This window comes from Centruroides vittatus, unplaced genomic scaffold (genome assembly GCF_030686945.1).
Source record: "Centruroides vittatus isolate TY-2023 unplaced genomic scaffold, ASM3068694v2 scaffold_435, whole genome shotgun sequence".
Classification (NCBI taxonomy): domain Eukaryota; kingdom Metazoa; phylum Arthropoda; class Arachnida; order Scorpiones; family Buthidae; genus Centruroides; species Centruroides vittatus.
The window spans coordinates 4,563,457-4,587,558 of NW_027122708.1; the positions used below are offsets into that span (position 1 = coordinate 4,563,457).

The 24,102-nt window shown below is 27.0% G+C and overlaps 1 protein-coding gene across 11 annotated transcripts in view; it reads left to right on the forward strand.

Annotated features, from left to right (window-relative positions):
• Window positions 1–348: 348 nt before the first annotated feature.
• LOC136989019 (histone-lysine N-methyltransferase 2C-like) overlaps window positions 349–24,102 on the forward strand; it is a 293,266-nt gene continuing 269,512 nt past the window's right edge. For all 11 annotated transcript variants that reach the window (XM_067287031.1, XM_067287037.1, XM_067287034.1 and 8 more), the window contains exons 1-5: window positions 349–549; window positions 9,404–9,484; window positions 15,421–15,972; window positions 19,921–20,144; window positions 23,381–23,456. In XM_067287031.1, the coding sequence (XP_067143132.1) occupies window positions 15,482–15,972; window positions 19,921–20,144; window positions 23,381–23,456 (791 nt within the window). In that variant the 5' untranslated portion in view covers window positions 349–549; window positions 9,404–9,484; window positions 15,421–15,481. The remainder of the gene's footprint in view (window positions 550–9,403; window positions 9,485–15,420; window positions 15,973–19,920; window positions 20,145–23,380; window positions 23,457–24,102) is intronic.

A 24,102-nucleotide genomic window follows, 5' to 3' on the forward strand; every position in this document is an offset into this window, starting at 1 on the left:
TGAATTTTTATATAGGCTGTATATATATATCAGAAATAAAAACTCGAATAATATATTTTAAACTACAACTTTTCCTTTATATTATGTTGTATGGCTACATAAACAATACATATTGTAAATAAACGTGTGTATAGTACATATGTGTTACGATTATATAAAAATTTTATAAGCATTTACACTATATTTTTTACAAGTGATAACTAAAAATATTTTTTAACTATAGAAACTGATTCTTCAAATATAGACGATATCGAATTATTCACTTTTTATCTCGGAATAAGTTTTTTTGATATATGAACAGACGAATTACATCTGATCGTAAATAGTGCATAGCGTAGGGATATGATATTATCCGTTGGTGAAACGCAAGAGTTCGGGCAACGTGAATTTTGTATAGGGAACCACAAAACGTTGGGATATATATATATATATATTTATATATGTAAAAGTTCCTAAAAATTCACAAACATTCGGCGGAAAAGATTCCCGAAAGAATATTAAATTTTGTGCATACGGAAAATTTATTTGAATAGATACAGGGAATAATCAGTAAGTATTGAGAGAACGTGTTTTGTTTTTCACGCATAGGAAAATGGCGACTTCCTAAGCCTAATCGCTTGTATATTATAAGGTAAATTTGTTATTCTTTTCAACAATCATCTTACGAAATGAATCGTAATTTGAAATCTTCATCTAAACGCGTAAAATAACGACAGGTCGAGTGACGATGGCATTTTACTATTTGCTCAAAGAACATTAAATTGTGCGATGTATTTGAGTAGAAGATATCATCGACTGTTTTCCCTAGCTTTATTTGAATATGTTCATTTGTTGATGAATATGATATCGATTTCGGTGTTCGTTTTCCGATCTTCATAGTAAATCAAAAATTCCGTTTAGTTACGATTGTTACTATTCATTTAAACCCATGTTCATTATTGGTTTAAATGAATGGTATCAATCGTAATTAAACGAAGGATTATTTTACACTTTAAACAAAATTTTAATTAAAAATATTCATTTTTAAATCATTTTATGCAGTATCTGAATTTGATAAATAAATTTATTTATCTTTCAATATCTTAGTAAAATACTTAAGACATTTAAATTTGGGTACTTTTGAATAGCAATTTCTCTTTCCTTTCCTTTTCTTTTAAAGTTGTAATTAAACAATTATATTGGTTGTTTTTTTTGGTTAAAATTTATATAATTTGTTTTTTTTTTTATTATCAAATGTTCATTGTAGTAAAATATATGAATTAATAAGAAAAGATTTCATAATTGGGAGATTATACAATGTTTGCTTTCATAAAATAAAATAATGATCTAAATAGGTTTTAGTATATGTGAAAGTGTTAAGTAATATTACATTGATTCTATTTTATGTTTTTAAAAATTATACTTTTTATTATCAAGTTTTTACTGCCTATTATATACCTGATATAAATAAGTAAATATATTAATATCTATTTATATAAAATATAAGTAGATATGAATAGAAACTAAAGTCATAACTCAAAAAAGTATTTTTTTATTTATTTAATACATCTTAACATTCTCCAGTCTTCATTTAGTCTATTTAAATTTGTTTCAGAATAGGCCTATCCGTAATAGATAAAATTGAAGATACATTTGTAGCTGATAGTGCATTGGTATACTGTGTCAAAATTTAATTAAAAATTCATTATAATTATTATACTAAAGTAATGAGAATATGCTAGGCAATCAAATCAAAAACATTTTAAGTGATGGTATTTATAAAGAACATCATCATTGAATTCATTTGTTTAGATTTAATTGAAAATTTTTAGTAGACTTTTAAATAAAGTTTTTTACATTTTGATTATTTGGGGCTGTTGTATAACTAAACAATCAATTTTTATTAATGTACAACGGTCATGTCATAATTATTGGTCACTAATGAATAAAAAAGTATGAAGTCAGTTGTACTACTAAAATTTTTACAGGTACTCCACATAGTCTCTGGCATGTGTAGCACTTGTTGCCAAATGTCTTGCAGGTTGTATACTCTGTTGGCAGAACTGTTTTCATGGATAGAATACATGGCCCACTATTGCAGCTAAAATGGCATCTGTTGATGGGAAATGACCTTATATGAGAAATTTATTGAATATCACTTATGACCTGCACTTGTTCAAGAACAGATTTTGTTATATGATAATTCTAGTTGCCATATTGCTGGTGTAGTAACAATACTGCTGAAATGGAAGATCTTTCAGCACCTAACATGTTTCCTTATGATTTTGACTTGCTTCAGAAACTAAGAGCTTTTACAAGGTCAACAATTCTCATTAACAGATGCCATTCTGGATATTTCATGTTCTCTATCTGTGAAAACTATTTTGCTGATAGTATACAGTGCATGCCAGACATTTGGCAACAGGTACTACATAACTGGAGATTATGTAGAGAGCCTATAAAAACTATTGGTAAGTACAACCCACTTCATATTTTTATTTATTAGTGATCAATAATTATGACATGATCCTTGTATATTTAATACTTATGAGTCACAATTTGTTGCATCTCTATAACAAAAGAAACATTCAGTATAATTGACAACTCTAATATAGTAAACAATTTTTATTTTTTATTTTTCATTCAAATTATTTAATTTGTCTAATTACACTTACTCATTCATATAAAATTAATAAAAATTTGGGTTAATGTTACCTATGGTTCCAAGATGGCGGCTCATCTGATTCCAGCAAGGAAACAGTGGGGATGCACGTTCTAACCTAACCTATTCTAATAATTATGGTAATTTATTAGAATAGGTTAGGTTAGGTTAGAATGTGCATCCCCACTGTTTCCCTTCTTCTATTTGCTGGAATCTGGAGACGGGCTGCCATCTTGGAACCATAGGTAACATTAACCAAAATTTGTTTTTAAATTAAATCTCTTTAAAATCTAAATTTATGTATACAGCATTTCTTTGTACTTTATTGTTATATGCTAACATTCTATATGTACCAAATTGTTTTGTTAGCTGTGTATTATTAGTATATAGGAGATTTTATTTTGCTAGGGAAAATGACTGCTTAATTTGATAGTAAAGGGTAGTGTTTCTCGTTTTTTGTTCACATGTCTAAAGTTTAATGCCCAATTTAGGTTTACTTTACTTGTTCTAAAAAGATTTCAGTTTAGAGTCTGTTTAGTTTTTTATAAAAACTGAAATTTGCCATTGAAATTTTTTGTTGAATTAATAAGTTGTGAATATTATTAGTTTTTGAAAGAAAAATGCACTATTAAAAATATTTAGTTGGATATTACAATACCAGTATAGTCATATAACAAAATTGATGGTTTCTTACTATGTAAAGCTAATACAAGAGAGAGTAAAACAAAGAAAACTGTTGTTATGTATATGCAACTCTAAATGGGAAAGTGGCATGTGCAGTTATGCAAACAATAGTACAACCATTATTGAAAAGTAAGATTTATTCAGAAATTCTCTATGAATTTCGTCAAATGTAAATTCCGAAGTATTAGATTAGATTAAATTAGATTGATATTACTGATTTTACTGTAAAATAAATTTGATATTGCAATATTTCTAATTTTTCTGAGAAATGTATAATTCTTATAATGAAAAAGTTTTTAAAATTAATTAACACTTTTACTATCGATTGATGTGATTTTGCATCACGTGACATTTACCACATATGCCAATGACATGATTTTTTGTCATTCAGATGCTGGAAGTTTTTGGTAAATTGTATGTATTTATTATTATCTGAAAGTTTAAGAAATGTTGTAGAGATTATATTTTATTGCTTTGTTTCATAGTTTTTCAGGACATATTTAATTATAATGGTTTTTCCATCATTTTGTCTCCAGTAGATGCTGGTGATTCACTTCTGATTATCGCATATAATTCCATAAATATTGCTTGAAATGGAAAAAAAAATTAATCTTTAATCAGATTAATGTAAATCAGTTATATACTTAAGAAAAAAATGAATTGGCATATTCGGTTCAACTTTTTGATGGCAGCAGTGAAAGTAGACGAAGTTATAAAGTTATCATAGGTATAAATGTTTTACTAATATAATTCTTTTGGAAGTTGATCATTGCCTTTTGGACAACTTGCTCTTTTATAAATGAGTACTTTGATATTCTTAAATTGCTTTAGTACACCAAATTTGTATTTGAATATTTTCAGCTGGCAAACAACCATTTTAACTATTGTGTGATAGTATGTTGTTTCTGTTTTGGTTTCAGTAATATCAATATTATTGGTGAAATTTAATTTTTTGTCTGTTTTCTATTTAGTCTATGGTTTTAGGGTGATTTCATACTATGGACTGACTGTACTGATTGAACTGATTCCAAATCACATTGCCATGACAACAGCAATAGTTTGACTAGTAAATCCAATTGGGCGGATTTAAATATTTGTAGTCAAGTCAGAGTAATAGTCAATGAGAGTTTCGAAGCTATAGTTAGAGTTTGAATTTGTGAAAGCCTACATAATGAGAAAAAATAGCAAAAAATAAAGACTTTTTGGAAGAATTGATAAATGAAGTAAGATAATATCTGCAAATTTACAATAGACAGACAGATTAAAGGTTTTTTAAAAAAAAATTAGAAAAAGTTTTAATGATTAGCTAGTGTTTTGATTTGTAACACTCATTCTGATTGAACATAATGAATACATATATTCAGTGTGATGCTGTTGCTGCTATTCAGTCTGATTATAGGATTGGTTGGGTTGAACCAATCTGTGAAGTTTATCATAGCATGAAATCATCCTTAACATTTAAGGATTGTTTTATTTATCATTATAAAACAATAAAAGACATCTTAAAAACTTCCAGCAATAAATTAATTTAATAATAATGTTTTTGACTGTCTTAAATAGCCATCTTCAGTTAAACGAACTCAAACAGAAAGAATGCAGAAAATAGAATACATGCAACACAAATATTCAAAAGTTCAAATTAAATTTCAATGCAAAAATGCAGTTGTGTATTAGAAAGCATTAAAGTGCGCATGTGCTAAAAAGAGTAATAATAAAACACAACAAAAATATTGCCTCAATACAAGCAAATTACAAGATAACCATTATGCATTATGGTAAAATGATTTCCATGCAGAGGATAAACCATCTGCATCTCTGTGGTTGCTGGAAGTTTTTAAGGTGTTGTCTTTTATTGGTTTATTGTTCCAGTAAGTTGTTCGTTTGTTGCATTTTATTTATCATTATATATTCACTATAAAAAATCTATTACCTTAGTAAGAGAGATGATTTTTATTTTTAGAATTCTGGGAATGGAACTTTTTATAATGTATAACTCTATTGTTCGATTTTCATACACATTTTTAGGAATATATTATGTACAAAAATAAGAGACTGTCAGGATTCCACATAGTTATTTTAATAGAGAAACAAATGATAATTAAATTTTTCAATTTTTATATAAAAAAATTAATGAACTAACAATTAAGTGACTTTATCATTAGAAAAAAGTAAAATTGATTTATTATAAAAATTTTAATGATTAGACGATTTAATTTAATCTTATTAATAATTTAAAAATATATAGAAAAAAGGATCAACTAAGAAAATTGCTTTGTTAATCTGCAGTTTCTTATTAGTTTTAGATTACTTATATGTCTAGAAAAGAACATTCAGAAAAAACTTGTAATTGCTAATAATATGGGTGTGTATTTTTATGCAGCGCTCGAGAAGCGCTTTATAGCTAATCCTCTGAAACCCATTTCTAAATGGCCAACGCTGCTTGTGACATCATTTCGCTACACTTTCGCTGCATAAAAAAAACGCACCCTATATATATATATATATATATATATATATTATTATTATTATGTTGGGTTAAGTTATTATTAGGGATTATTTAGATGTTATCTACTGTAATTTGTGAAGTTTGAATAATGCAATCAGTAACTTGTCTAACTAAAATTTATATATTAGTTGCAGTTTCAAGTTGTTCAATGTGCTGATGTTTATCCTAGGCATTTGTAAATTATTAATAAAATTATTAAAATTATTAGATTGTGAGTGAATATGTTAAAATTCTTGAATTCTATCTTCTATTTTTCTTTTGGATAAGACATTAGAGATGTAATGTCTTTAGATGCAGTATAATTGTGGTTCATTTGAAGTTTACAAAATCTTTAATGTAAAACAAAATTAGAACCTACCTCATTATATATTAAAATAGGAAAAAAATAGTATCCATGAACTTCAGCATCAGTTTAAAAATAATAGAACTTTTATGATGAGTTGTTGAGAATGACTAACTTTTTTATGATTCTGGAATTTAGATCTAACATACTTTCTTTGTGTCTAATCTAACAATTTTGCACATATGTGAATATTCTTGTCTAGAAATGTATCTTTCTTTTTCCTTTAAACTTCAGTGAGCTTTCCAGAAATCAGAATATCTAAATACAAAAATTTCCTGGCAGTGCTCAAAGTCCAATTTTCACATCCCAGTTAGACAAAAGTGAAGATTAGAGACATTTGTACTTCAGATTCCTAAGCAAAACCTATTTTTATATCTAGTTCATTTGAATTGGATTTGTTGTCAAATTTTTCTTCTTTTGGTGGAACAGAAGACTCAAATTCTGTCACCAGTAGGATTGGCGACAGAAAATTTCACATTTTGATTGATGTTAGAAATAATAAATCTTGTATCATCTTATCTTCTTCCTAATCGAAGGATAATTTTTGTAACGACTACTTAACTTTTGTAGCAAATTTTTTAAACTAATATTAATTAACAAGATAAAATAGGTTGATAAAAGCTATCTATAAATCATTTAGCTTAAAATTTAACTGGTCTTATTATTTTTATATGTAGTTTAATCATGTAATACTTAGGTTTGGTTTTAAAAACCATTATTATTGAACTTCTAAAAATATACTTTAACATCTGAGGTTTTTCCAAGTAATTTTTTAAATTTCATTTCAGTTAAGGTCAGTGCAATAAATTACTATGGCTATTGTACTTTCACAAAAAACATATTTCATTAAAAACGGAACAAATGCTAATATCCATGCCTGAAGAAAGATTTAATTCTGCAATTTGGTCAAAAAGAAAGAAATTGTCTGGTAACAAATTGCTTTAACAAATTGTCACCAGATCTGCAGTTTGTTAACAGAGTAAAACCTGTGCAAACTGGAATTGCACCATACTGAAATGTTTTTCCTGTTTTGCAGGTTTCTGTTTTGAACAGGTTTTAGTATTTTTTTTCTTTTTTATCTTTAAACTATACCAGATAAATGTCACACAGTAATAATCATTCATATAGTAAAATCATTCTATATGTATAAAAAAAAGTTTTATTACTAAGTTTAATCCAAATTAATCCAAAGTGATTCAACTAAAGATGGGAGTATTTGAATGCAAGAATTGAGGGCTATTCTAAAAAGTTTATTCCTGAGAACTTTTGCTAGATATTTGAATACTTGGATATGATTCTTATGTGCTCATGTGACAACAAACAAACTAATTTGATCCATGAACTACTGTCTCACTTTGCTGTCAGAAATTCTAATCATATTACAGTGATAAAAAGTTATTTTGTGATCTGATTTCTCAAGAAATTTTAGTACATCATTGGTATTTACAGAGATCGAAGTTAACAATTAAGCTAACTTCTTATTATTCAAATTAATTTAACTGTAACTACTACTGATGTTAATTAACTTGTTGTTGACTTCTTAGTACTGTTTAGTTACTATTTTGTACAACACAAATTGGCAGCATGTATTACCTCATTCTCATTGTTTTAACAAATTATTCAATCTGCCCCTTAATAAGTGCAGAATTGAATGCTTTTAAGAATTGAGAACTTTAATATTACAAAAACATTGTGTTGGTGTGACCTTTGTCACTTCACCTTTGTGTGTCTGAAAAGGAGTTATGCTTTCCAGTGACTGTTATAGCAGGAGGCACTTTTTACTATTTGTCTACAAGTGGAATTATGTTGTTCATATCCAAAAATTTCTTTCATTTTCACATTAGATAGGTTCCTGGCTTATAGTAAAATGTAACTATAAGTTCAAAACAGAGTGATTTCCTTAGTAAAATGTAACTTAGGAAATCACTCTGTTTTAAAGTTATTTCAGTTCAGGCAAGTTTCTGTTTTATTCAGACTTCATTTCAAAGAGAGTTTATTGTACTTTGTTTATTGATGCATTGTTGTCAAATTTAATTTTTATGAAAAAATTAAAATTTTAAAGATATTTTATAATTTCAAAGTTGATTTACTTATAGGGTTGCTATTTTAATAAAATTACATTAACTTAAATTTAGCAATTTAAATTTTCATTAGTAATATTAATATACAACAGTATATAACATGCAAGTTTTAATCATAATTATTATTCTTTTATTCTGGTGCTTTGTTGGCTTTATAATGACTGGATATAATGCTGTACCTTTATTTTATGTCATAGAATTGAAATTGCACTTATTTACAACATTTTCCAATTATAAAGGTTAATTAAACACTTCTTAAATAAGCTTATTTTTGCTTTTTTTAAGTATCCTGTTAAATATAATAATAATAGTGTTAATATCAGTTGATCAAAAACATTGTACAATATTATATCTTTAAAATAGAACTTATCTTAATGACTAAAATATAAATTATGGAAGAGTAAAATAAGGAAGATATATAAAAGATTCCATAGCTTCTTAATTTTAAAAGAACAATTACTGTAATTTTTAGATTTTACTGTAAAATAAGAAACAAACTATAAAATAAAATAAATGCAAACACTTTTATTGTAGTGACATTTTAATATCAAGTATTACTAATGTTATAAATGTCAATATAACAAAAATACTTGGCTTTATTTTGTTTATTTTCTTATTTCTAATTTATAGAAAGATTTGAAGTTTAAAATTATAATTTCATTGACTGGTACATTATTATTGAATTATTTTTCAGAAGTAAATTTAAATAAAGTCCAACAAGTTTAAACATTTTTGAAGCACATAACATAAAAATTTAGCATTCTAATAGAATGTAGAATTGAATGGATTCTGTTTTATGTTTAATTCTCTTTTATATATGGTTTTTGATTTTATATGAAATAAAAAATATAAAGCTTAGTTAAAACATCAAATCATAAGAAGTTAGTTTAATCTAGTAATACTTGTAAAATATTTTTTCATTACATTTAGATTGGATTTACTAAATTTTTAAAATATTTTTCTTTTATTATTAAAATAATTTATAATTTTTTGTATGTTAAAATTATTGGTTAATCATACTATGTTGAATTTCATGCTATTCTTTTATTTATTATGCTGATATTTTGCAAAAGTCTGTAATTTAGTTTTCAGTTTAGGATTATTATATTAATATTTTAATTTAATAATGAATTTTTTTAATTTTTTAGTTTTATGTTATGGCAGAGTAATTTATTTGTATGGAAGAAAGGAGTATTTAATAATAAACAATCATGAATAAATTATATCAGGTATGTAAAACAAATTTATTTTCTAGTTATCATAAAAATATTTAAAATACTGTATATTTCTGCAGATAAGATGATAGTTAAATCATAAAAAAAGGCCCCCAAAATCCAGGGTTGTCTTATAGGACAGATACAAAAAAAAATTTGATTGAAATTTATATAAATTAAAACCATTATAAAAAATGGAAAAACCATAATTATTTACTAGTAGAGAGTAGGGTATGTCCACAAAATAGAATAGGCCATACGAAGTTTTTGTGAATAGTCAAGGTCATTACCCAAATGCCCAAATCAGTGCAAATGTTTGCAACAATAGCAAGGCTGCCAGATACAAGAAAATAAAATTTGTTCATTTGAAAAATTACGAATAGGACATAATTCCATATATGCTATACAGTATTATTATCCAGATGATGATTGCTGATCTAAACTAATTCATAGGCCGTTAATAGTTTGGGGGTCATCTTATAGGACAGATATATGCTAAAACTATAAAACTTTGACAAAAATTTATATCTTGTCTTATCTGAAGGTCGTCTTATCTATGGAAATATACAGTAAATAATACCTGCATGTTTTATATTTTATAATATATTTTGGCATTGTTTAAAATGTGTTTTATCATTAACAAATCACCTATTGGAAGTTTTTAATTCCTGCATTGTTAAATATTTTTCTCAAAAAATATTTATCTTTATTTTAACTTTTTATACAAATTTCTTTTTCAGTTTATCAGATAATGCTGAAATTTTCAAAATTAAGATTTTTGTAAAATTTTGTTTATATGAATTCAATTTATCTTCAACTGTTTCAATAATGTAATGAAAATTTGAATTCATTCAAAGTTTTAGTTATGTTAAAAATTAATAAGCAATGAATTCTATGCATTAGAAACCATACAAATAAAAGGGTTTTAGGGTTTTAATTTTTAATAAAAATATGTGCCATTTAGAAATCATATTTTTTATAATGTAAAAAAAGTGAAAGTTTTAGTTGCTACAAAATATTTTTACTTTTACACATTGGGACAGTTAAGAATTATGAAATTAAATGAATGACATTGCAGATGTTTATAGTGTGAACAAATGGTATAGTCAGTAATTAGGAAAATTTAAATCTATAAGGCATATATCAAAAGAGAAGGTTGATCAGTCATTAAAATAAAACCAGTTAAGATAAAGAATGTTATTATCTTAAAAAAACAGCTACATATCTGCTTTCCTATTCAGATTCAGGATTTGAATTTAAATTTCATTCTATATTCTATTCCATTTGGTTGTATTCTGAAAATGACTGCTTGGACAACTTTCTCGATTGTCATTTGATATTTAAATAATTTTGCTGGTAAAGATTTAAGTGTTTTAGTGATATTTAAAAGAAAAATATTTTATCATTTTTAGCAAATTGTACAATTTTTGATGTATTAAATACATAAATTAAAAATATTAATGCATTTATTTTATATAAAATTTATTATCTCAATCAGACATGATTTTTAAAAGTGTGGAGTTTAAAAACAAACATATTTATTGTTTTCTTCATAATGTAGTGTATTAACTTTTACAATATAAGGTATATAGAGTAACATAATATGATAGACAAAGGAGGAATTGAACAAGTAAAAAAAATTGTAAGTTATAAACAATATACTGTTTTATTAATACAGTGAGATTTTTCTGTTTGAATTACGAAATAGCAGGTAAACAAGTGCATAGCCTTGATTTCAGATAAAGAAAAAGGAAAAGATCATGGAATATGTTGAAAAGATGTACACTAACAAATTGATACAAAAATTATTTAATAAAATGCATATTCTTTATTTCACATATACAATATTTGCATACATGTTTAAAAATTGATAAAAGAGTATGTAATATAATGTGTATGTGTATATAATGTGTATTGTGTATGTATATACAGGGTGGGCCAACGAAAACGAAATGGCAGTGTGTTCATGTTCGTCCAAGCAAATTGCTTGGACAGGTCGATTTTATTCTCGAGGGGACATCTTATGCAATAAAGTTTTTGCGAATCTGAATATTAACTAAACAAACATTTTTTTCGAAATAAATGTTTGTTTAGTTAATACAAAATAAATGAGTTTTTAAAATTTTTTGTTGTCTGTTGTATTCAGAATCGTAAAAACTTAATTGCATAAGATGTCCCCTCGAGAATAAAATCGACCTGTCCGAGCGATTTGCTTGGACGAACGTGAACACTCTGCCGTTTCGTTTTCGTTGGCCCACCTTGTATATATATATATATATATACATACATACATACATACACAATTATAATATAATGTAATAGAACATTGAGTGTTTTACATTTACATATCTTTCTCAATTATACATTGTTTTATATTGGTTCCAAACCATCCCTATCATGTCAATAGTGAAGTATTTCATTTATATATCGAAATTCATGACAGGGCTTCATTTAAAGATCTTTTTTTTCGGAAACTGATATTGCAATATTTTTTTAGACATTGCAATATTATTTTAGAAAACAAATTCAGAATTTCCAGAGTACACATTTTTGTTCTATTCTTGCATTCTTCATTTCACATATTTGGAATTAAATGACATAAGATTGACCTAATCAAGTTATCATCTCTTATACTGCATTTGCACACAATCTATGACTCACTTTGATCTCAATTTACCCACGATCTTGATTGGAACTGTTGCCAGTTGAACATTGAGCTGTTTGCACGGGCAGTCTGCTTGAGAAGAACCTGGCTATTGGATGCGATGATAAAACTGACATAACTACACGATAAGTCATGAACACCAACAAACAAAATGGAAGTTTTGGTTAAAAATAAATACTTTTTCTTGCCATATATCTAAGAATATTCAGATCTCATTGTTTCTTTAAATATCTTTTTATTTCTCTGTTGATAACTTGACACTTGTTCTGCAGCCATCTTGTTTTTCCTCACATGCATGGGATTGTGGGAACTCCCTTATGACTGGATCTAGTTTCAAAAACTCTCTTGTATTGATTATGTTTGAATCTTGTTTCAGCCGAGATTTAAACAGTCAAGAGAGGTTGCACCGTGGCACAGTCACTGATCTTATCACAATCTAGATTGAAATGCTCAGTGCAAATGGGGTATTACAGAGGTAGGATTATCAATAGAGTATTTGCTAATGAGTGTGAAGCAGTCACAATATAGGAGAAATCTAAACATATATAGTATCCTGTATAGTAAAAGAATTCATAAGTGAGGAATTTTGTTTTAACAAAACAAGTTTATTTCAGGAACTATTCCATCATTATGCTTCTAGCAAAAAACTCATAATGGTTCTTAATAGATATTCTAAAAATTAGAAATAAAGTTTGTAGTGTTCCATATACTATTAACATCAGTGGCATTTGAGTCTTGAATAGATGAAACTTGCTGTTCATCAGGTATATGAATTATGTCTACTTGACTGCAGACTACTACAACTTCATAAAATGTATACAGTAAAATTATATTGCTGGTTTTATTAATTTTATAAAATAAAAAAAATCAACATTAAAACTGATACTACGAATTTTTATGTTATGTCATATAATTAGTAAAAATCTTCCTTTCAATAAACAAAATTAATTTTTCAACTAGTTGTGTTTTGTTACTAATGACTTTATTGGTAATTCTTTGTTTAACTATAAATTTTCTATTGAAAATATGTTTAAATTCTGAATAATATACAATATTGAAGGAAAATAGGCTAACTTTATAAATATTACACTTACCGTACTATTACTACCTATTAATCAAAACTATAATGTATTTTGCCAAGATTATTCAAATTAAAACTGTAGAAGCTACATAAAAATTTTCTACCGACTATAAATGAAATATTCCTGCCAATTTTCAATGTAATTCTGTTCCTTTACTGCTCCATTAATGATAGAATTCTCTGATATTTAAATTGAAACCACAAAATTCTGTCATATAGTGAAGAAGTGATTTAATAATGCATCTTTTGGTGATTAAAAAATGTTAGTTAAGACAGTTTAATGAATATGCAGAAGAGATGATATGTTAAATTTCATCTGTATTTATTCTAGTATAGAATGGAAAATATGTAGATAGACTTTATAATGCTTACAGGTATAGATATAAAGATTATGATTTTATTTAATGTTTCTTGTAAATTATCTTGATGATTAGTTGTGGAGAATTTTTGACACTTTTAATACTGTCTTTAATCTTGTGCATATTTACTGCTGAGTCAATTAGTATTTCATATGGAACCAATATTCTGCAATATAAGTTGTTCTTTTATATCTGTTGTATTCAGAAATTATAAAATAATTTTATGCACCAAAGTAAGATCTGTACTTTAGTATATTAATTTAAAGCTTATATTCTCTTAAAAACCTTCAACTGATGATATACTTTTCATGTACTGTACTTTTCACATATTTTTGAGGCAGAGCATTAGCAAAGCCTCTTCTATGTGGCTTCAGAATTGTGTTCATTCTCAAAATCTGTTTGATCGATTTTAATTAAACTTTACTATTTTCCATTAATTGCATTTTTGAGATATAAAATTGTTTCGTGAGTATGCACAACAAAGCAATATCACACGAATCACACGACAAAGTTGTGCGATGTTTCACAGTTGCTAGCACTTTTTCTGTGGGCTTATAGAATTGAGTTCATTCTCAAAATTTAATGGGCCGATTTTGATATAACTTAGCCATTTTTTATTAATTGAAATGAGGAATCCAGAAATGTAATGTGGGTCCATTTAAATGTAAAAAATCCAACAACGAGTTGCTTAACTTTCCCTGGCAACATTTAAAACTGCTTGTATTGTGCCATCTGTTATGATATTTTATTATTAAAAACTTTTTATATTTTTAATTATTATAAAAGGGCAAAAAGCATAATTTTGATGGTAGGGATGGGTTTTATAAAAAATGTAAATTCTAATAACAAGGAAAATTGTCTCAAGAAACGACACATCACCTCATTTATCTTCCCACCCTGTTGACCTTTAGCCACCAAAATTTAATAGCATCAATCTCCCTAATATGCAAACCTTCCTGCAAAATTTCAGAAATTTTCAACAAAAAAGCACAGGAGTTATTAAGTTTCAAAGAGGGTGAAGAAAATTGTTCCCCCCACATACAATAACACCCATACATACAGAAACCCCCTGGATTTTTTTTTTGCATTTCTTGATGTTTTAAGATGCCTGGTTCAAAAATGTAAAACTCTTTGGGGGGGTCATTTTTGATCAATCTCCATACTTTTCCTCTGTTATATATAACAGCCGGGAAAGTAAAAATAAGTGTCCATGACTTTGTTTTCAACATACAGAGGTATTAAAGTGACAACGTTTGTGCTTTCTGATGTAACTGAGTGTGCTTAACGGAATTTAGGCATAGGGGGTCAAAAATAAAAACAGCATTGTGTGCGCTTAATAGAAAATAGACATGAAAAATGAACAAAACACAAAAACAAAACAATCTATGGCAGTTGCTTTGTTCTTGGATTGCATCTGTGTTGGCAGGTACTGTACAAGGATCAGATTTTTTTTGTGCTAAACAAGTTCTTCTTTTCAGCTCTACTTCAATTCAATTACGATAAGACAAAGTCACATAATGTCTTAGTTTAACTTATTCGACTAATGAATATACATATGATATCACAACTAATATCATATGTATATTTAACTTTATCAATAAATATAATTCACTATAAGTTTTGTATCAAGTTACTACATTTGTAAATTGCTACAGGAGGCTTATTTTGCCTAGATGGCATCTCCTCTTAAATATTTTGTAGTAAAGAATAAAGGTATTATCAATTTTGCATGTTAGAAATTTTATAATGGTATTGCAGTTTTATTTGAATGAATATTTTATTAATGAAGTTTTACATATTGCTTATATTCTATGATAAAGATTAATTTGATATTTTTTATTTATAGGAAAAAACCTGTAATTTAAAAATTCAAGTAATTATGCTGTAGCATTTTAAAATTATTCATAATGGATAATAATGATGAAGATAAACTACTTTTACAAGGTGATAAAAGAGAATTAAGTGACTGCAATGAAAGACTATTTTTATCCAGATCAAAAGAGGATATTATTTATCCATCATGTAGGAATTTCATGCTTTCAGATTCTCATCCATCATCTGTTCGTAATACTTCTATGAATATAACTGCTCAGAATCAACAAATTAAAATTTCAGAATGTAATTTTTCTCGACAAATAACAGCTGGTCATAACACTTTAGATAATGTTTCAGTTCCTTCAGAATTATCATTAATAAACATATCTAATAATTCTGCAAATAATTCAACACCAATGAATCCTTCAGTTCTACCTTTTCAAGATCACACAACTTCTATGTGTGAAATAATGACTACAATTCCATTGCCTTTGCAATCTGCTCTTTCTGCACCAGTTATTACTAAACGTGGTCCAGGACGGCCGAGAAAGGATGGAAGTGGTCCTATTCAACGCAAAAAGATGTAAGTCATGTTACTTCATTAATATAATAAAAAATTGCCTTACTTTTATACATCATGCAATTATAATGGTTACAGTATAATTATAATTTAGAAAGTATAATTTAAACTATATGCAAATATATGCACATAAATTTATTCTAGTGTCTATTTGCTTAACATACTAATCAATGAAGTATGAAAAAATTATATATTAAAGTTTATTATTAGAAACTTAATAGTAAATATGTTTATAATAAAATTGCAATAACTATTGCTGTAATTTCCTGTGTATAATCTTAGAAAATTGCTAAAATGAAAATAAAAATGCATAGCTCAAACTGCCATACAGCAATCTCTCAGCAGTACTCTGTACCTGTGAAGTTGCCATTGAAAATATGACACTTCACCTGTATGCAGTTTAGAAGGCGTCATCTCAAACATCCTGTTTTTCCTGTTTCTTTCATTTTATTTTCATCATTAATTCATTGTGGATGCAGTTATAAAACAAGTGAAATGGAAAATCAAATATTCTGTTTTTCCATTTTACTTGTTCACCTGTTCGACAGAACTGCCTAAATGGTATTACGTATTGAAAATAATAATAATAATACCTGTTTAACCAAAGATGAACTTCCTCACATGATAAAGAACTGATAGATTGTAGTCAATAGAATGTTGAAATTTTGTTTCATTCATCTAATTACCATTTAGAAAACATTACATAAAAATTTATTCTGCTACTGTCCTATAACTTAAAAGTTATTTAATAATAATTTAAATTGTACACTAATTATTTAAAATTGCACATAAATTACAACATGATTTTTAAACTATAGAATTTAATAAATGAAGCAAATATATAACAATAGTGATATAGTCATTTCTAGTTTTTATTCTATTAGCAAAATGAAGGAAAGTATTGCTGCTATATGAAACAAAATGAAACATTACATCATCAAGATAGAGATTTTGTTTTAAGTGTATATGTTACAGTAAAAACCTGTTTTTAGTGAAAATGCATTTTAACTAGTTGAAACTAGTTTTTACTGGATGTCATTGTTAAAACCTGTTTTGTCTAGTTAAAACTAGTTTTAACTCAAATTCATTTTTGACTAGCAGTAAATTCTAGTTTTAACAATGACATCCAGTAAAAACTAGTTTCAACTAGTTAAAACGTATTTTCACTAAAAACAAGTTTTTACTGTAACATGTATAATTATTTTAATCATCAAAATTTATATCTTGTCACTGAAAAGAGAGCAAGTATTTATAGTCTATTGGCATTATAATTATTGAGTTATGTGTCTTAATCAACATGATTGATTAACCACTCATCAAAAATGATTTTGAAAAGTTCATCTTTTGTTGGACAGACAATAAATATAGTAAATGCTATCTCTCTCTAAAATAAACTTTAAAAACATAAATGAAAAAACTAGAAATTAAAGAAAAATAGAAGAAAATTAAATACAAATGATAATATTGGGTGGTAATGCAGTGAGTATGATTATGAAAATGATTGCTCTATCAAATGTAGAGTAAATAAGTGTAAAGTAAATAAAGTAGTTGCTGTTAATGTCGTCATTGTTCATTTTTCTAAGAAGTTGCATATAGACTCTACAATATCAATTGACAATTGTTTGAAAGTTGATCATTTAGTCAGTTCATATTCACTGTAAAGAACTAACATATGATAAAATTAACAATTGGTTATTAAATCATTCTCTAAGAGTCTTTTTATAAAAAAGTAGGTAATCACTGGAAATTTATCAGCTTTCAAAATACAAGTTTAATAATAGAGTTTAATATATCAATTAAAATGTGTGAATTGATGTATGAAAAACAGGAGGGAAGTAAAGGTAATGTATATATATATATAAGTTGCCTTTAATTCTGCCAAAGATATATACTGTATATATCTTTGGCAGCCTCTAGAGAAATCATGACAGCAGATGAATATGAGTGGTACATAAAAGAGTTTTTTCATGACCTTTAAAGACACTTTTGGTAAGGTTAGATAAAGGAAAAGCTGTTAGGTCAGCTCATAATTGTAATTTAAAATTGTCAGATAATTCAAAGCAGCTCATAACCAGTACTTACTTTCAAATAGGCTTTAAAACACATAACTTGTAGGTTAATTGCAAGAAATTACAGTAATATAAAGAAATAAATTTTATTTTTATAGAATATTGTTTGTTTATTGTGAGACTGGAATGTTTTGTTTCTGTTTAACAATACTGAATTTGTTTAAATAGGTGTGTAATATACTTTTCATTATTAAAAAGTTTATTGAATGATTAAGTTAGGAGATACAAAATTGATATTAAAATTCTCATTTTATCATGTTGAAGATGTTACATTTTTTGGCATTATTGAGTATTTCTACTGCAATAACATATATTAAAAATTTTATGTGAATGTAATTTTTTATGAATTATAAGATTTTATAATTTTACGTGATGTTAGATTAGAGACAAAATAATTATTTGAAAAGTTAGCAGTTTTATATACATCTTCAATATTTTATATATGCTCTTTCATTATTATAATTTATTAATAATAAAGATACATTAATGCTAAGACACATTTATTTTTTTGAAATTTAAAATTTTCAAATCTTTATAAATTCAGTAGATTTAGTATTCATATATAAACATCTCAAAGCCTGATAATTATGTTAAAGCCAAACAATTGCTGGATTAAATTGGGCTTCATTACTACTGCTATTAATAATTAAATACAGAGTAATTTGGCCTGGAGGGATGCATCAGGCACCATCTCTCATTAAATTTTATAATTAATATTTTATATTCATAATATTAATTTAATTATAATTATTAAATTTAAAAAGAGATGGCATCTAACACTTACCTCTAGGCCTCTGTATTTAATTATTAATAGTATTGGTAATGTAGCCTGATTTAATCTTGAAATTATTTGGCTTTAAGATTTAGTATTTTTAATTATTTAATATAAATTTTATATTGATATTATTATGTATTATATTGATGATATTGAAAAATTTAATATATAATAGATCTAAAGGAAGTTTAAAAAATAATTCAAATATATTTTTATATCAAATATATATATATAATTCAAATATTTAAAACTTAAATAAATGTGTGTTAAAATCCAAAACTTAAATAAATGTGTGTTAAAATCCAAAAGGTTCTATAATTTTTTTTTAAATGTTCAAAAATATTTCAATTTTTAAATATAAATAGAAAAATTAAATAAGTTAAAAGTCATTTAATTAATTTAAAGTATTTTTAGGAATATAGATAAAATGAAAATATTTACATATTCAAAGACACTAGAAATTCTATAATTTAGTATCCTTTTTTTGTGTATTTGTAAAAAAGTTGTAAAACAAGTCATTAATTTATAAAAAAGATTCATTAAATTCTAGAGTTTTAAGTGCACTTGTCTCTGAAATAATTGTTTTAAGTTTTATTACAGTCTTGTTTTGTATCATATGGAATAAACTTGACAAATTTAGTGTCTATTAGTATATTTTAATTTCTTACGTTTTTTAGTATAAGAATTTCAAAATAAAATTTAATTTCATTGATCATTAGCATTTAATTACTTTAAAGTGTAAATTATTTCTATTAATGCAATTTAGTGTGTGATTTCTGCTTCAAAAACAATAAATTTATATTATTAAAATATAGAATTTGTTTATCTAAGTTAAATTGTTTTGTTGTTACTATATTTTCAAATGTAATTATAATAAGTATATTTTAACTTTGCTTTTATGCAAAAGGAGACTACATATGAAATAAAGCTTTCTCTTGCATAAATGATTTGTTAAGATTTGTATCAACATGTTTCTCTGTGAAAGAACCAAAGCCAATAATTATAATATATTCAGAAATCATTTAAATTTTTTATAGATAATTAAATAATTCATTTAATAATATAGTTTTGAATATTATTAATTAAGAATTATATAAATTGGCATAGATTTCCTGGTAGACCAAGAATGAGAACTCGTAAAACAACTCATAGAGCAATTATACCAATCTCGTCAACTTCAAATCAATCAATTGCTGTCTTTGAATCAAGAGGTGGTTATCATCTTTCAGAATCTGCATTGCATGAGGATAAAGGATATGATTTATGTGCGTCATCTGAAGCAGCACAGTTATTTGTTGGGGATATTCATCGAAATCATCCGTTAGATATAGGTAATTAAAAATTAAAGTTAATAATTGATATGATAAAATACAGTACTAGTAATAATGCAAACTAGATAATGTTTTTAAAGTTGTTATTACATGTGTATTGAATTACTTTAATCTAAAACTTAAAATAGCTCTTTAAAATTTTTTATAAATCAACTAATTTCTGTTGTTGAAACCTGATACAAATTCCTGACTACAAAAATCCAAAACTGAAATTTTCCTGATATTTACATATAAATATTTATTGATATCAGAAAAATTGAAAAATTATTCATAAATACTAATACTCATATCATACAGATAATATATGATATGATCCAATACTAATATCTTTTACTATATTTTTCTAATTATATATAAACCAAGCCTGACATCATTAATAAAAAAATGATGCTATCAGATTTTAATTGGGATATAAAAATATGGCAAATTATATATAAAAATATTACATAATTTAGAATGAAGATATGTTAAGCAACTTGGGAAAGTCATATATTAAGTAAAGTTAATATATGTCTAGAATCACAATACACACAGGTTTGGCATGTTCAAACAAATTTAAGACATATCAGTGACCTTTTTTTGACATGATGTAACTGTGTAGTGGAAAAATGAGAGAATTCAGTCTGTTGGATTTTTTGCTTGGAATTACACCACTGAATCAGTCAGTGATAAAATCAAAGTTTGTTTAGTGTTTGAAAAATAATGACAGCTAATTGACATTAGAATTGAAGTTAGAACTAATAGTCATTCTTTGTAGTTCTAAATTAAATTTTTCAGGTCAACAAAATTTGCAATTAAAATTTTAAATTTTCTTTTCTTTTCTACTTTTGGAACTTTCCAAGATATTTCAACAAAATTTCATATTGAATGTGTCAATTCATTATTCTCTTCTAGAAATTTATTTGACGTTATGATGATGATCACTCATTTTGAGACAAAATGCAATAATTCTAAGCTTCCCTGCCCCATCCATTTCAATCTATCTGCACATTTTAATTATAGATGTCACATACTGATAAAATTAACTTATTTATACATGCACTGCATGGCCAAATTATTATAGACACCATACTAATAACATTAGTCCTATCTAGCTTTTATCACAACTGTAATTATTCTAGGCATAAATTCTCTAAGGCAGGGGTGGCCAACTTTTGTGCACATAAGATCTACTTTTTATCGTAAAAATGTGTCGCGATCAACTTGTTGTCATAGGCATAGTCTAAGTGGGGAGGGGGAGTGTGAAATACATACTATGTTTATACACTGTGTTTCAGTACGAAGTGCACTCACTGCTTATGAGTCGAGTCATAACTGCATGCATACAGTTGCATTCGGTTACAAATATAATACATTAAGTCAAGACATTGCTAGCGATCGACCAAAATTGATTTGGCGATCGACCGGTCGATCGCCAAACCAATTTTGGTCGATCGACTTGTTGGCCACCCCTGCTCTAAGGTGTTGGAACTGTTGTGCAGGAATATTGGCCCATGCTGACATAATAGCTGCTCCTATTTGGTTCATATTGGATGGTGGTATTTCTAGGCTTCAAATGGATCATTCCATCTTGACCCACAAATGCTCAATGGAGTTGAGATCAGGTGACTAAGCTAGCTAGTGAAGCAAGTGGAACTCTGAGTTATGTTCATTGAATCAATGAACATAACTCAGACCAATCTGAGACCAATCAGAGACCAATCAAGCACAGTGACAGGGTGCATTACCCTGCTGAAAATGCCCATCTGCATCAGGGAACACTGTAACCATAAATGGGTACACCTGGTCAGCAGTAATGTTGAAGTAGCCCATGGTATTAAGAGGTGTTTCTAGAAGTATTAGGGGACCAAGGGTGTCCCAGGGGAATATTCATCGGTCCATTATTCCAAGTTCACCAACTAGTAGGGTTGTCAGTTGGCAAGACTCATGCTGTTGATGCCATCAACATGGTGGAGAAGGAATTGAAATTTGTCAGATTAAATGACCCTTTTCCACTTATCAAGTGTTCAGTTTGATGCCCTTGGGTCCACAGCAGGCATGCTTTTCTGTTTTTCTGTGATAGAAAAGGCATCCTTGATGATGATCTGCTATTAAAACCAATTCAAAGACAAGGACCAGCATGTTGTGCATTTGGATACACTTGTTGCTGCACCTGCACTGTACTGAGCTGCACTCTGTCATGTTGCCATTCTGCTGCCAGGAATGATTTGTGCTAGTTGCCTGTTACCTCTTTGATCCACAAGCTTTTTCTGTTCACAGTTGTGCTTATTGCTCAACATTTTTTGGCCAGCTGTCATTCTCTGAACACCTGAAAGAGCTGGTTCCAAAATACTGGAACCAGCTCTTTTTTGTACTCACAATCATGTCTCAATCAAAGATGTTTAAATCTTTGTCTTACTCATGTTTAGGCTAATTTTACTGATATACAGTTCTCTTGATATTGAGCATGTCTTTTATATGATAATTATTGCTGTTAAGTCCACCATGTGTTACTAACAACTCTGCCCAAATTAGAGTGAGGGGTGTGTCTAATAATTTTGCCTGTCAGTGTATGTATATCCAGAGACTTTTGTGGCGAACACAAGACTCTGGATATACATACACTTTAATCATGTGTATACTATACATACACATGAGTAAATGTTCAAAATTCAGTTCAGAAAACACAAAAATATAATAAACTAAAAATTAGTGCAGTGTGATACAACTGAAAAAAATTTTACATTGAAAGAATTGTACTCAGTCTGATAATGGTAAAAATGCTAATGGCCATACTTTCACCACTGCATGTACCTTGCTCAAATGACAGTCTGATCAATCAAATGAAATATGATTCCATTGATTTCCACTTTCACTTATCAATGATCACAGCATTAGCCTATTGTATTTTAATTTTAAGGTTCATTTCACATCACCAGCCTCTGGACAAAACAAAAAATTTTTATTCATGCAAAGAGCATGATAAGAAGGAACTATTTGGTAACTAGATGGTAACTATTTACTGTTGCAAACAATATAATAATTCTATCAAAGCTTATAAAATTGAATGATTTTGGAAATGGAAATCAGCTTATATCCTTCCCAGGACTAACCTGAATAGCTATACAAAGTTTCATAGAAATTGGTTCAGTTATTCTCAAGATATACTTGAACAGACAAATGTGATTTTGATTTTATATATATATGAGATTTAATTTATTATTTTTGTGAAATATTAACACAGAACATTTTTTAAGGGGAAATAGATGATCCGCAAACAGCCTACTCTGTTTTGAGAAGAACAATGCATGAAGAAAGTAATCAAGAACAATGGTAAAGTTTGTTTGTTTTACATTAAAATACATAGTAAAGAATATAATTTTATCAGTGAAATTTGATAAATTATAACTTCTTCATTAAAATAATTATACATTGTAAAAATTTATTATAATTAGTTTTCTTTTAATTATATATATAATTAAATATATATGTTATGGACAAAGTGATTAATCGGTCATTATGAATAATGACCAAAAGGGTGCGCAGTGTGATAAATATTGATTAATTTATCAAATTGACCGGTTATTATGAATACTGCTATCACCTAGTCAGGCAAAGTGATAATAATAAGTTGAGGAATGATCATTCGACATACGCTAGCTAATCCGCACTCAGTTGTGTGTGCGTATTGTGTTTAGTACCGAATTTTAAATTTGATTAAAAAAAACTCCACTTATTTCATTTAGAAATATTTATTTTTTTTTTAATTATTTCAAAGTTCTATTAACTGATATTCTTCTAGTAACTTAGAAGTAACTTCCATTTTTGACTCTTTCACTTTTTGTATCATTGACAAATACGCTGATTTTGTAAAAATTTGATTGTTCTCACCTTTTTCTGCTATTTAATCGGTTGTTGAAGTGATTATTCATATCACTTAATGATTCCTCCATGATCGTTACTTTTGTCAAAAAAAAAA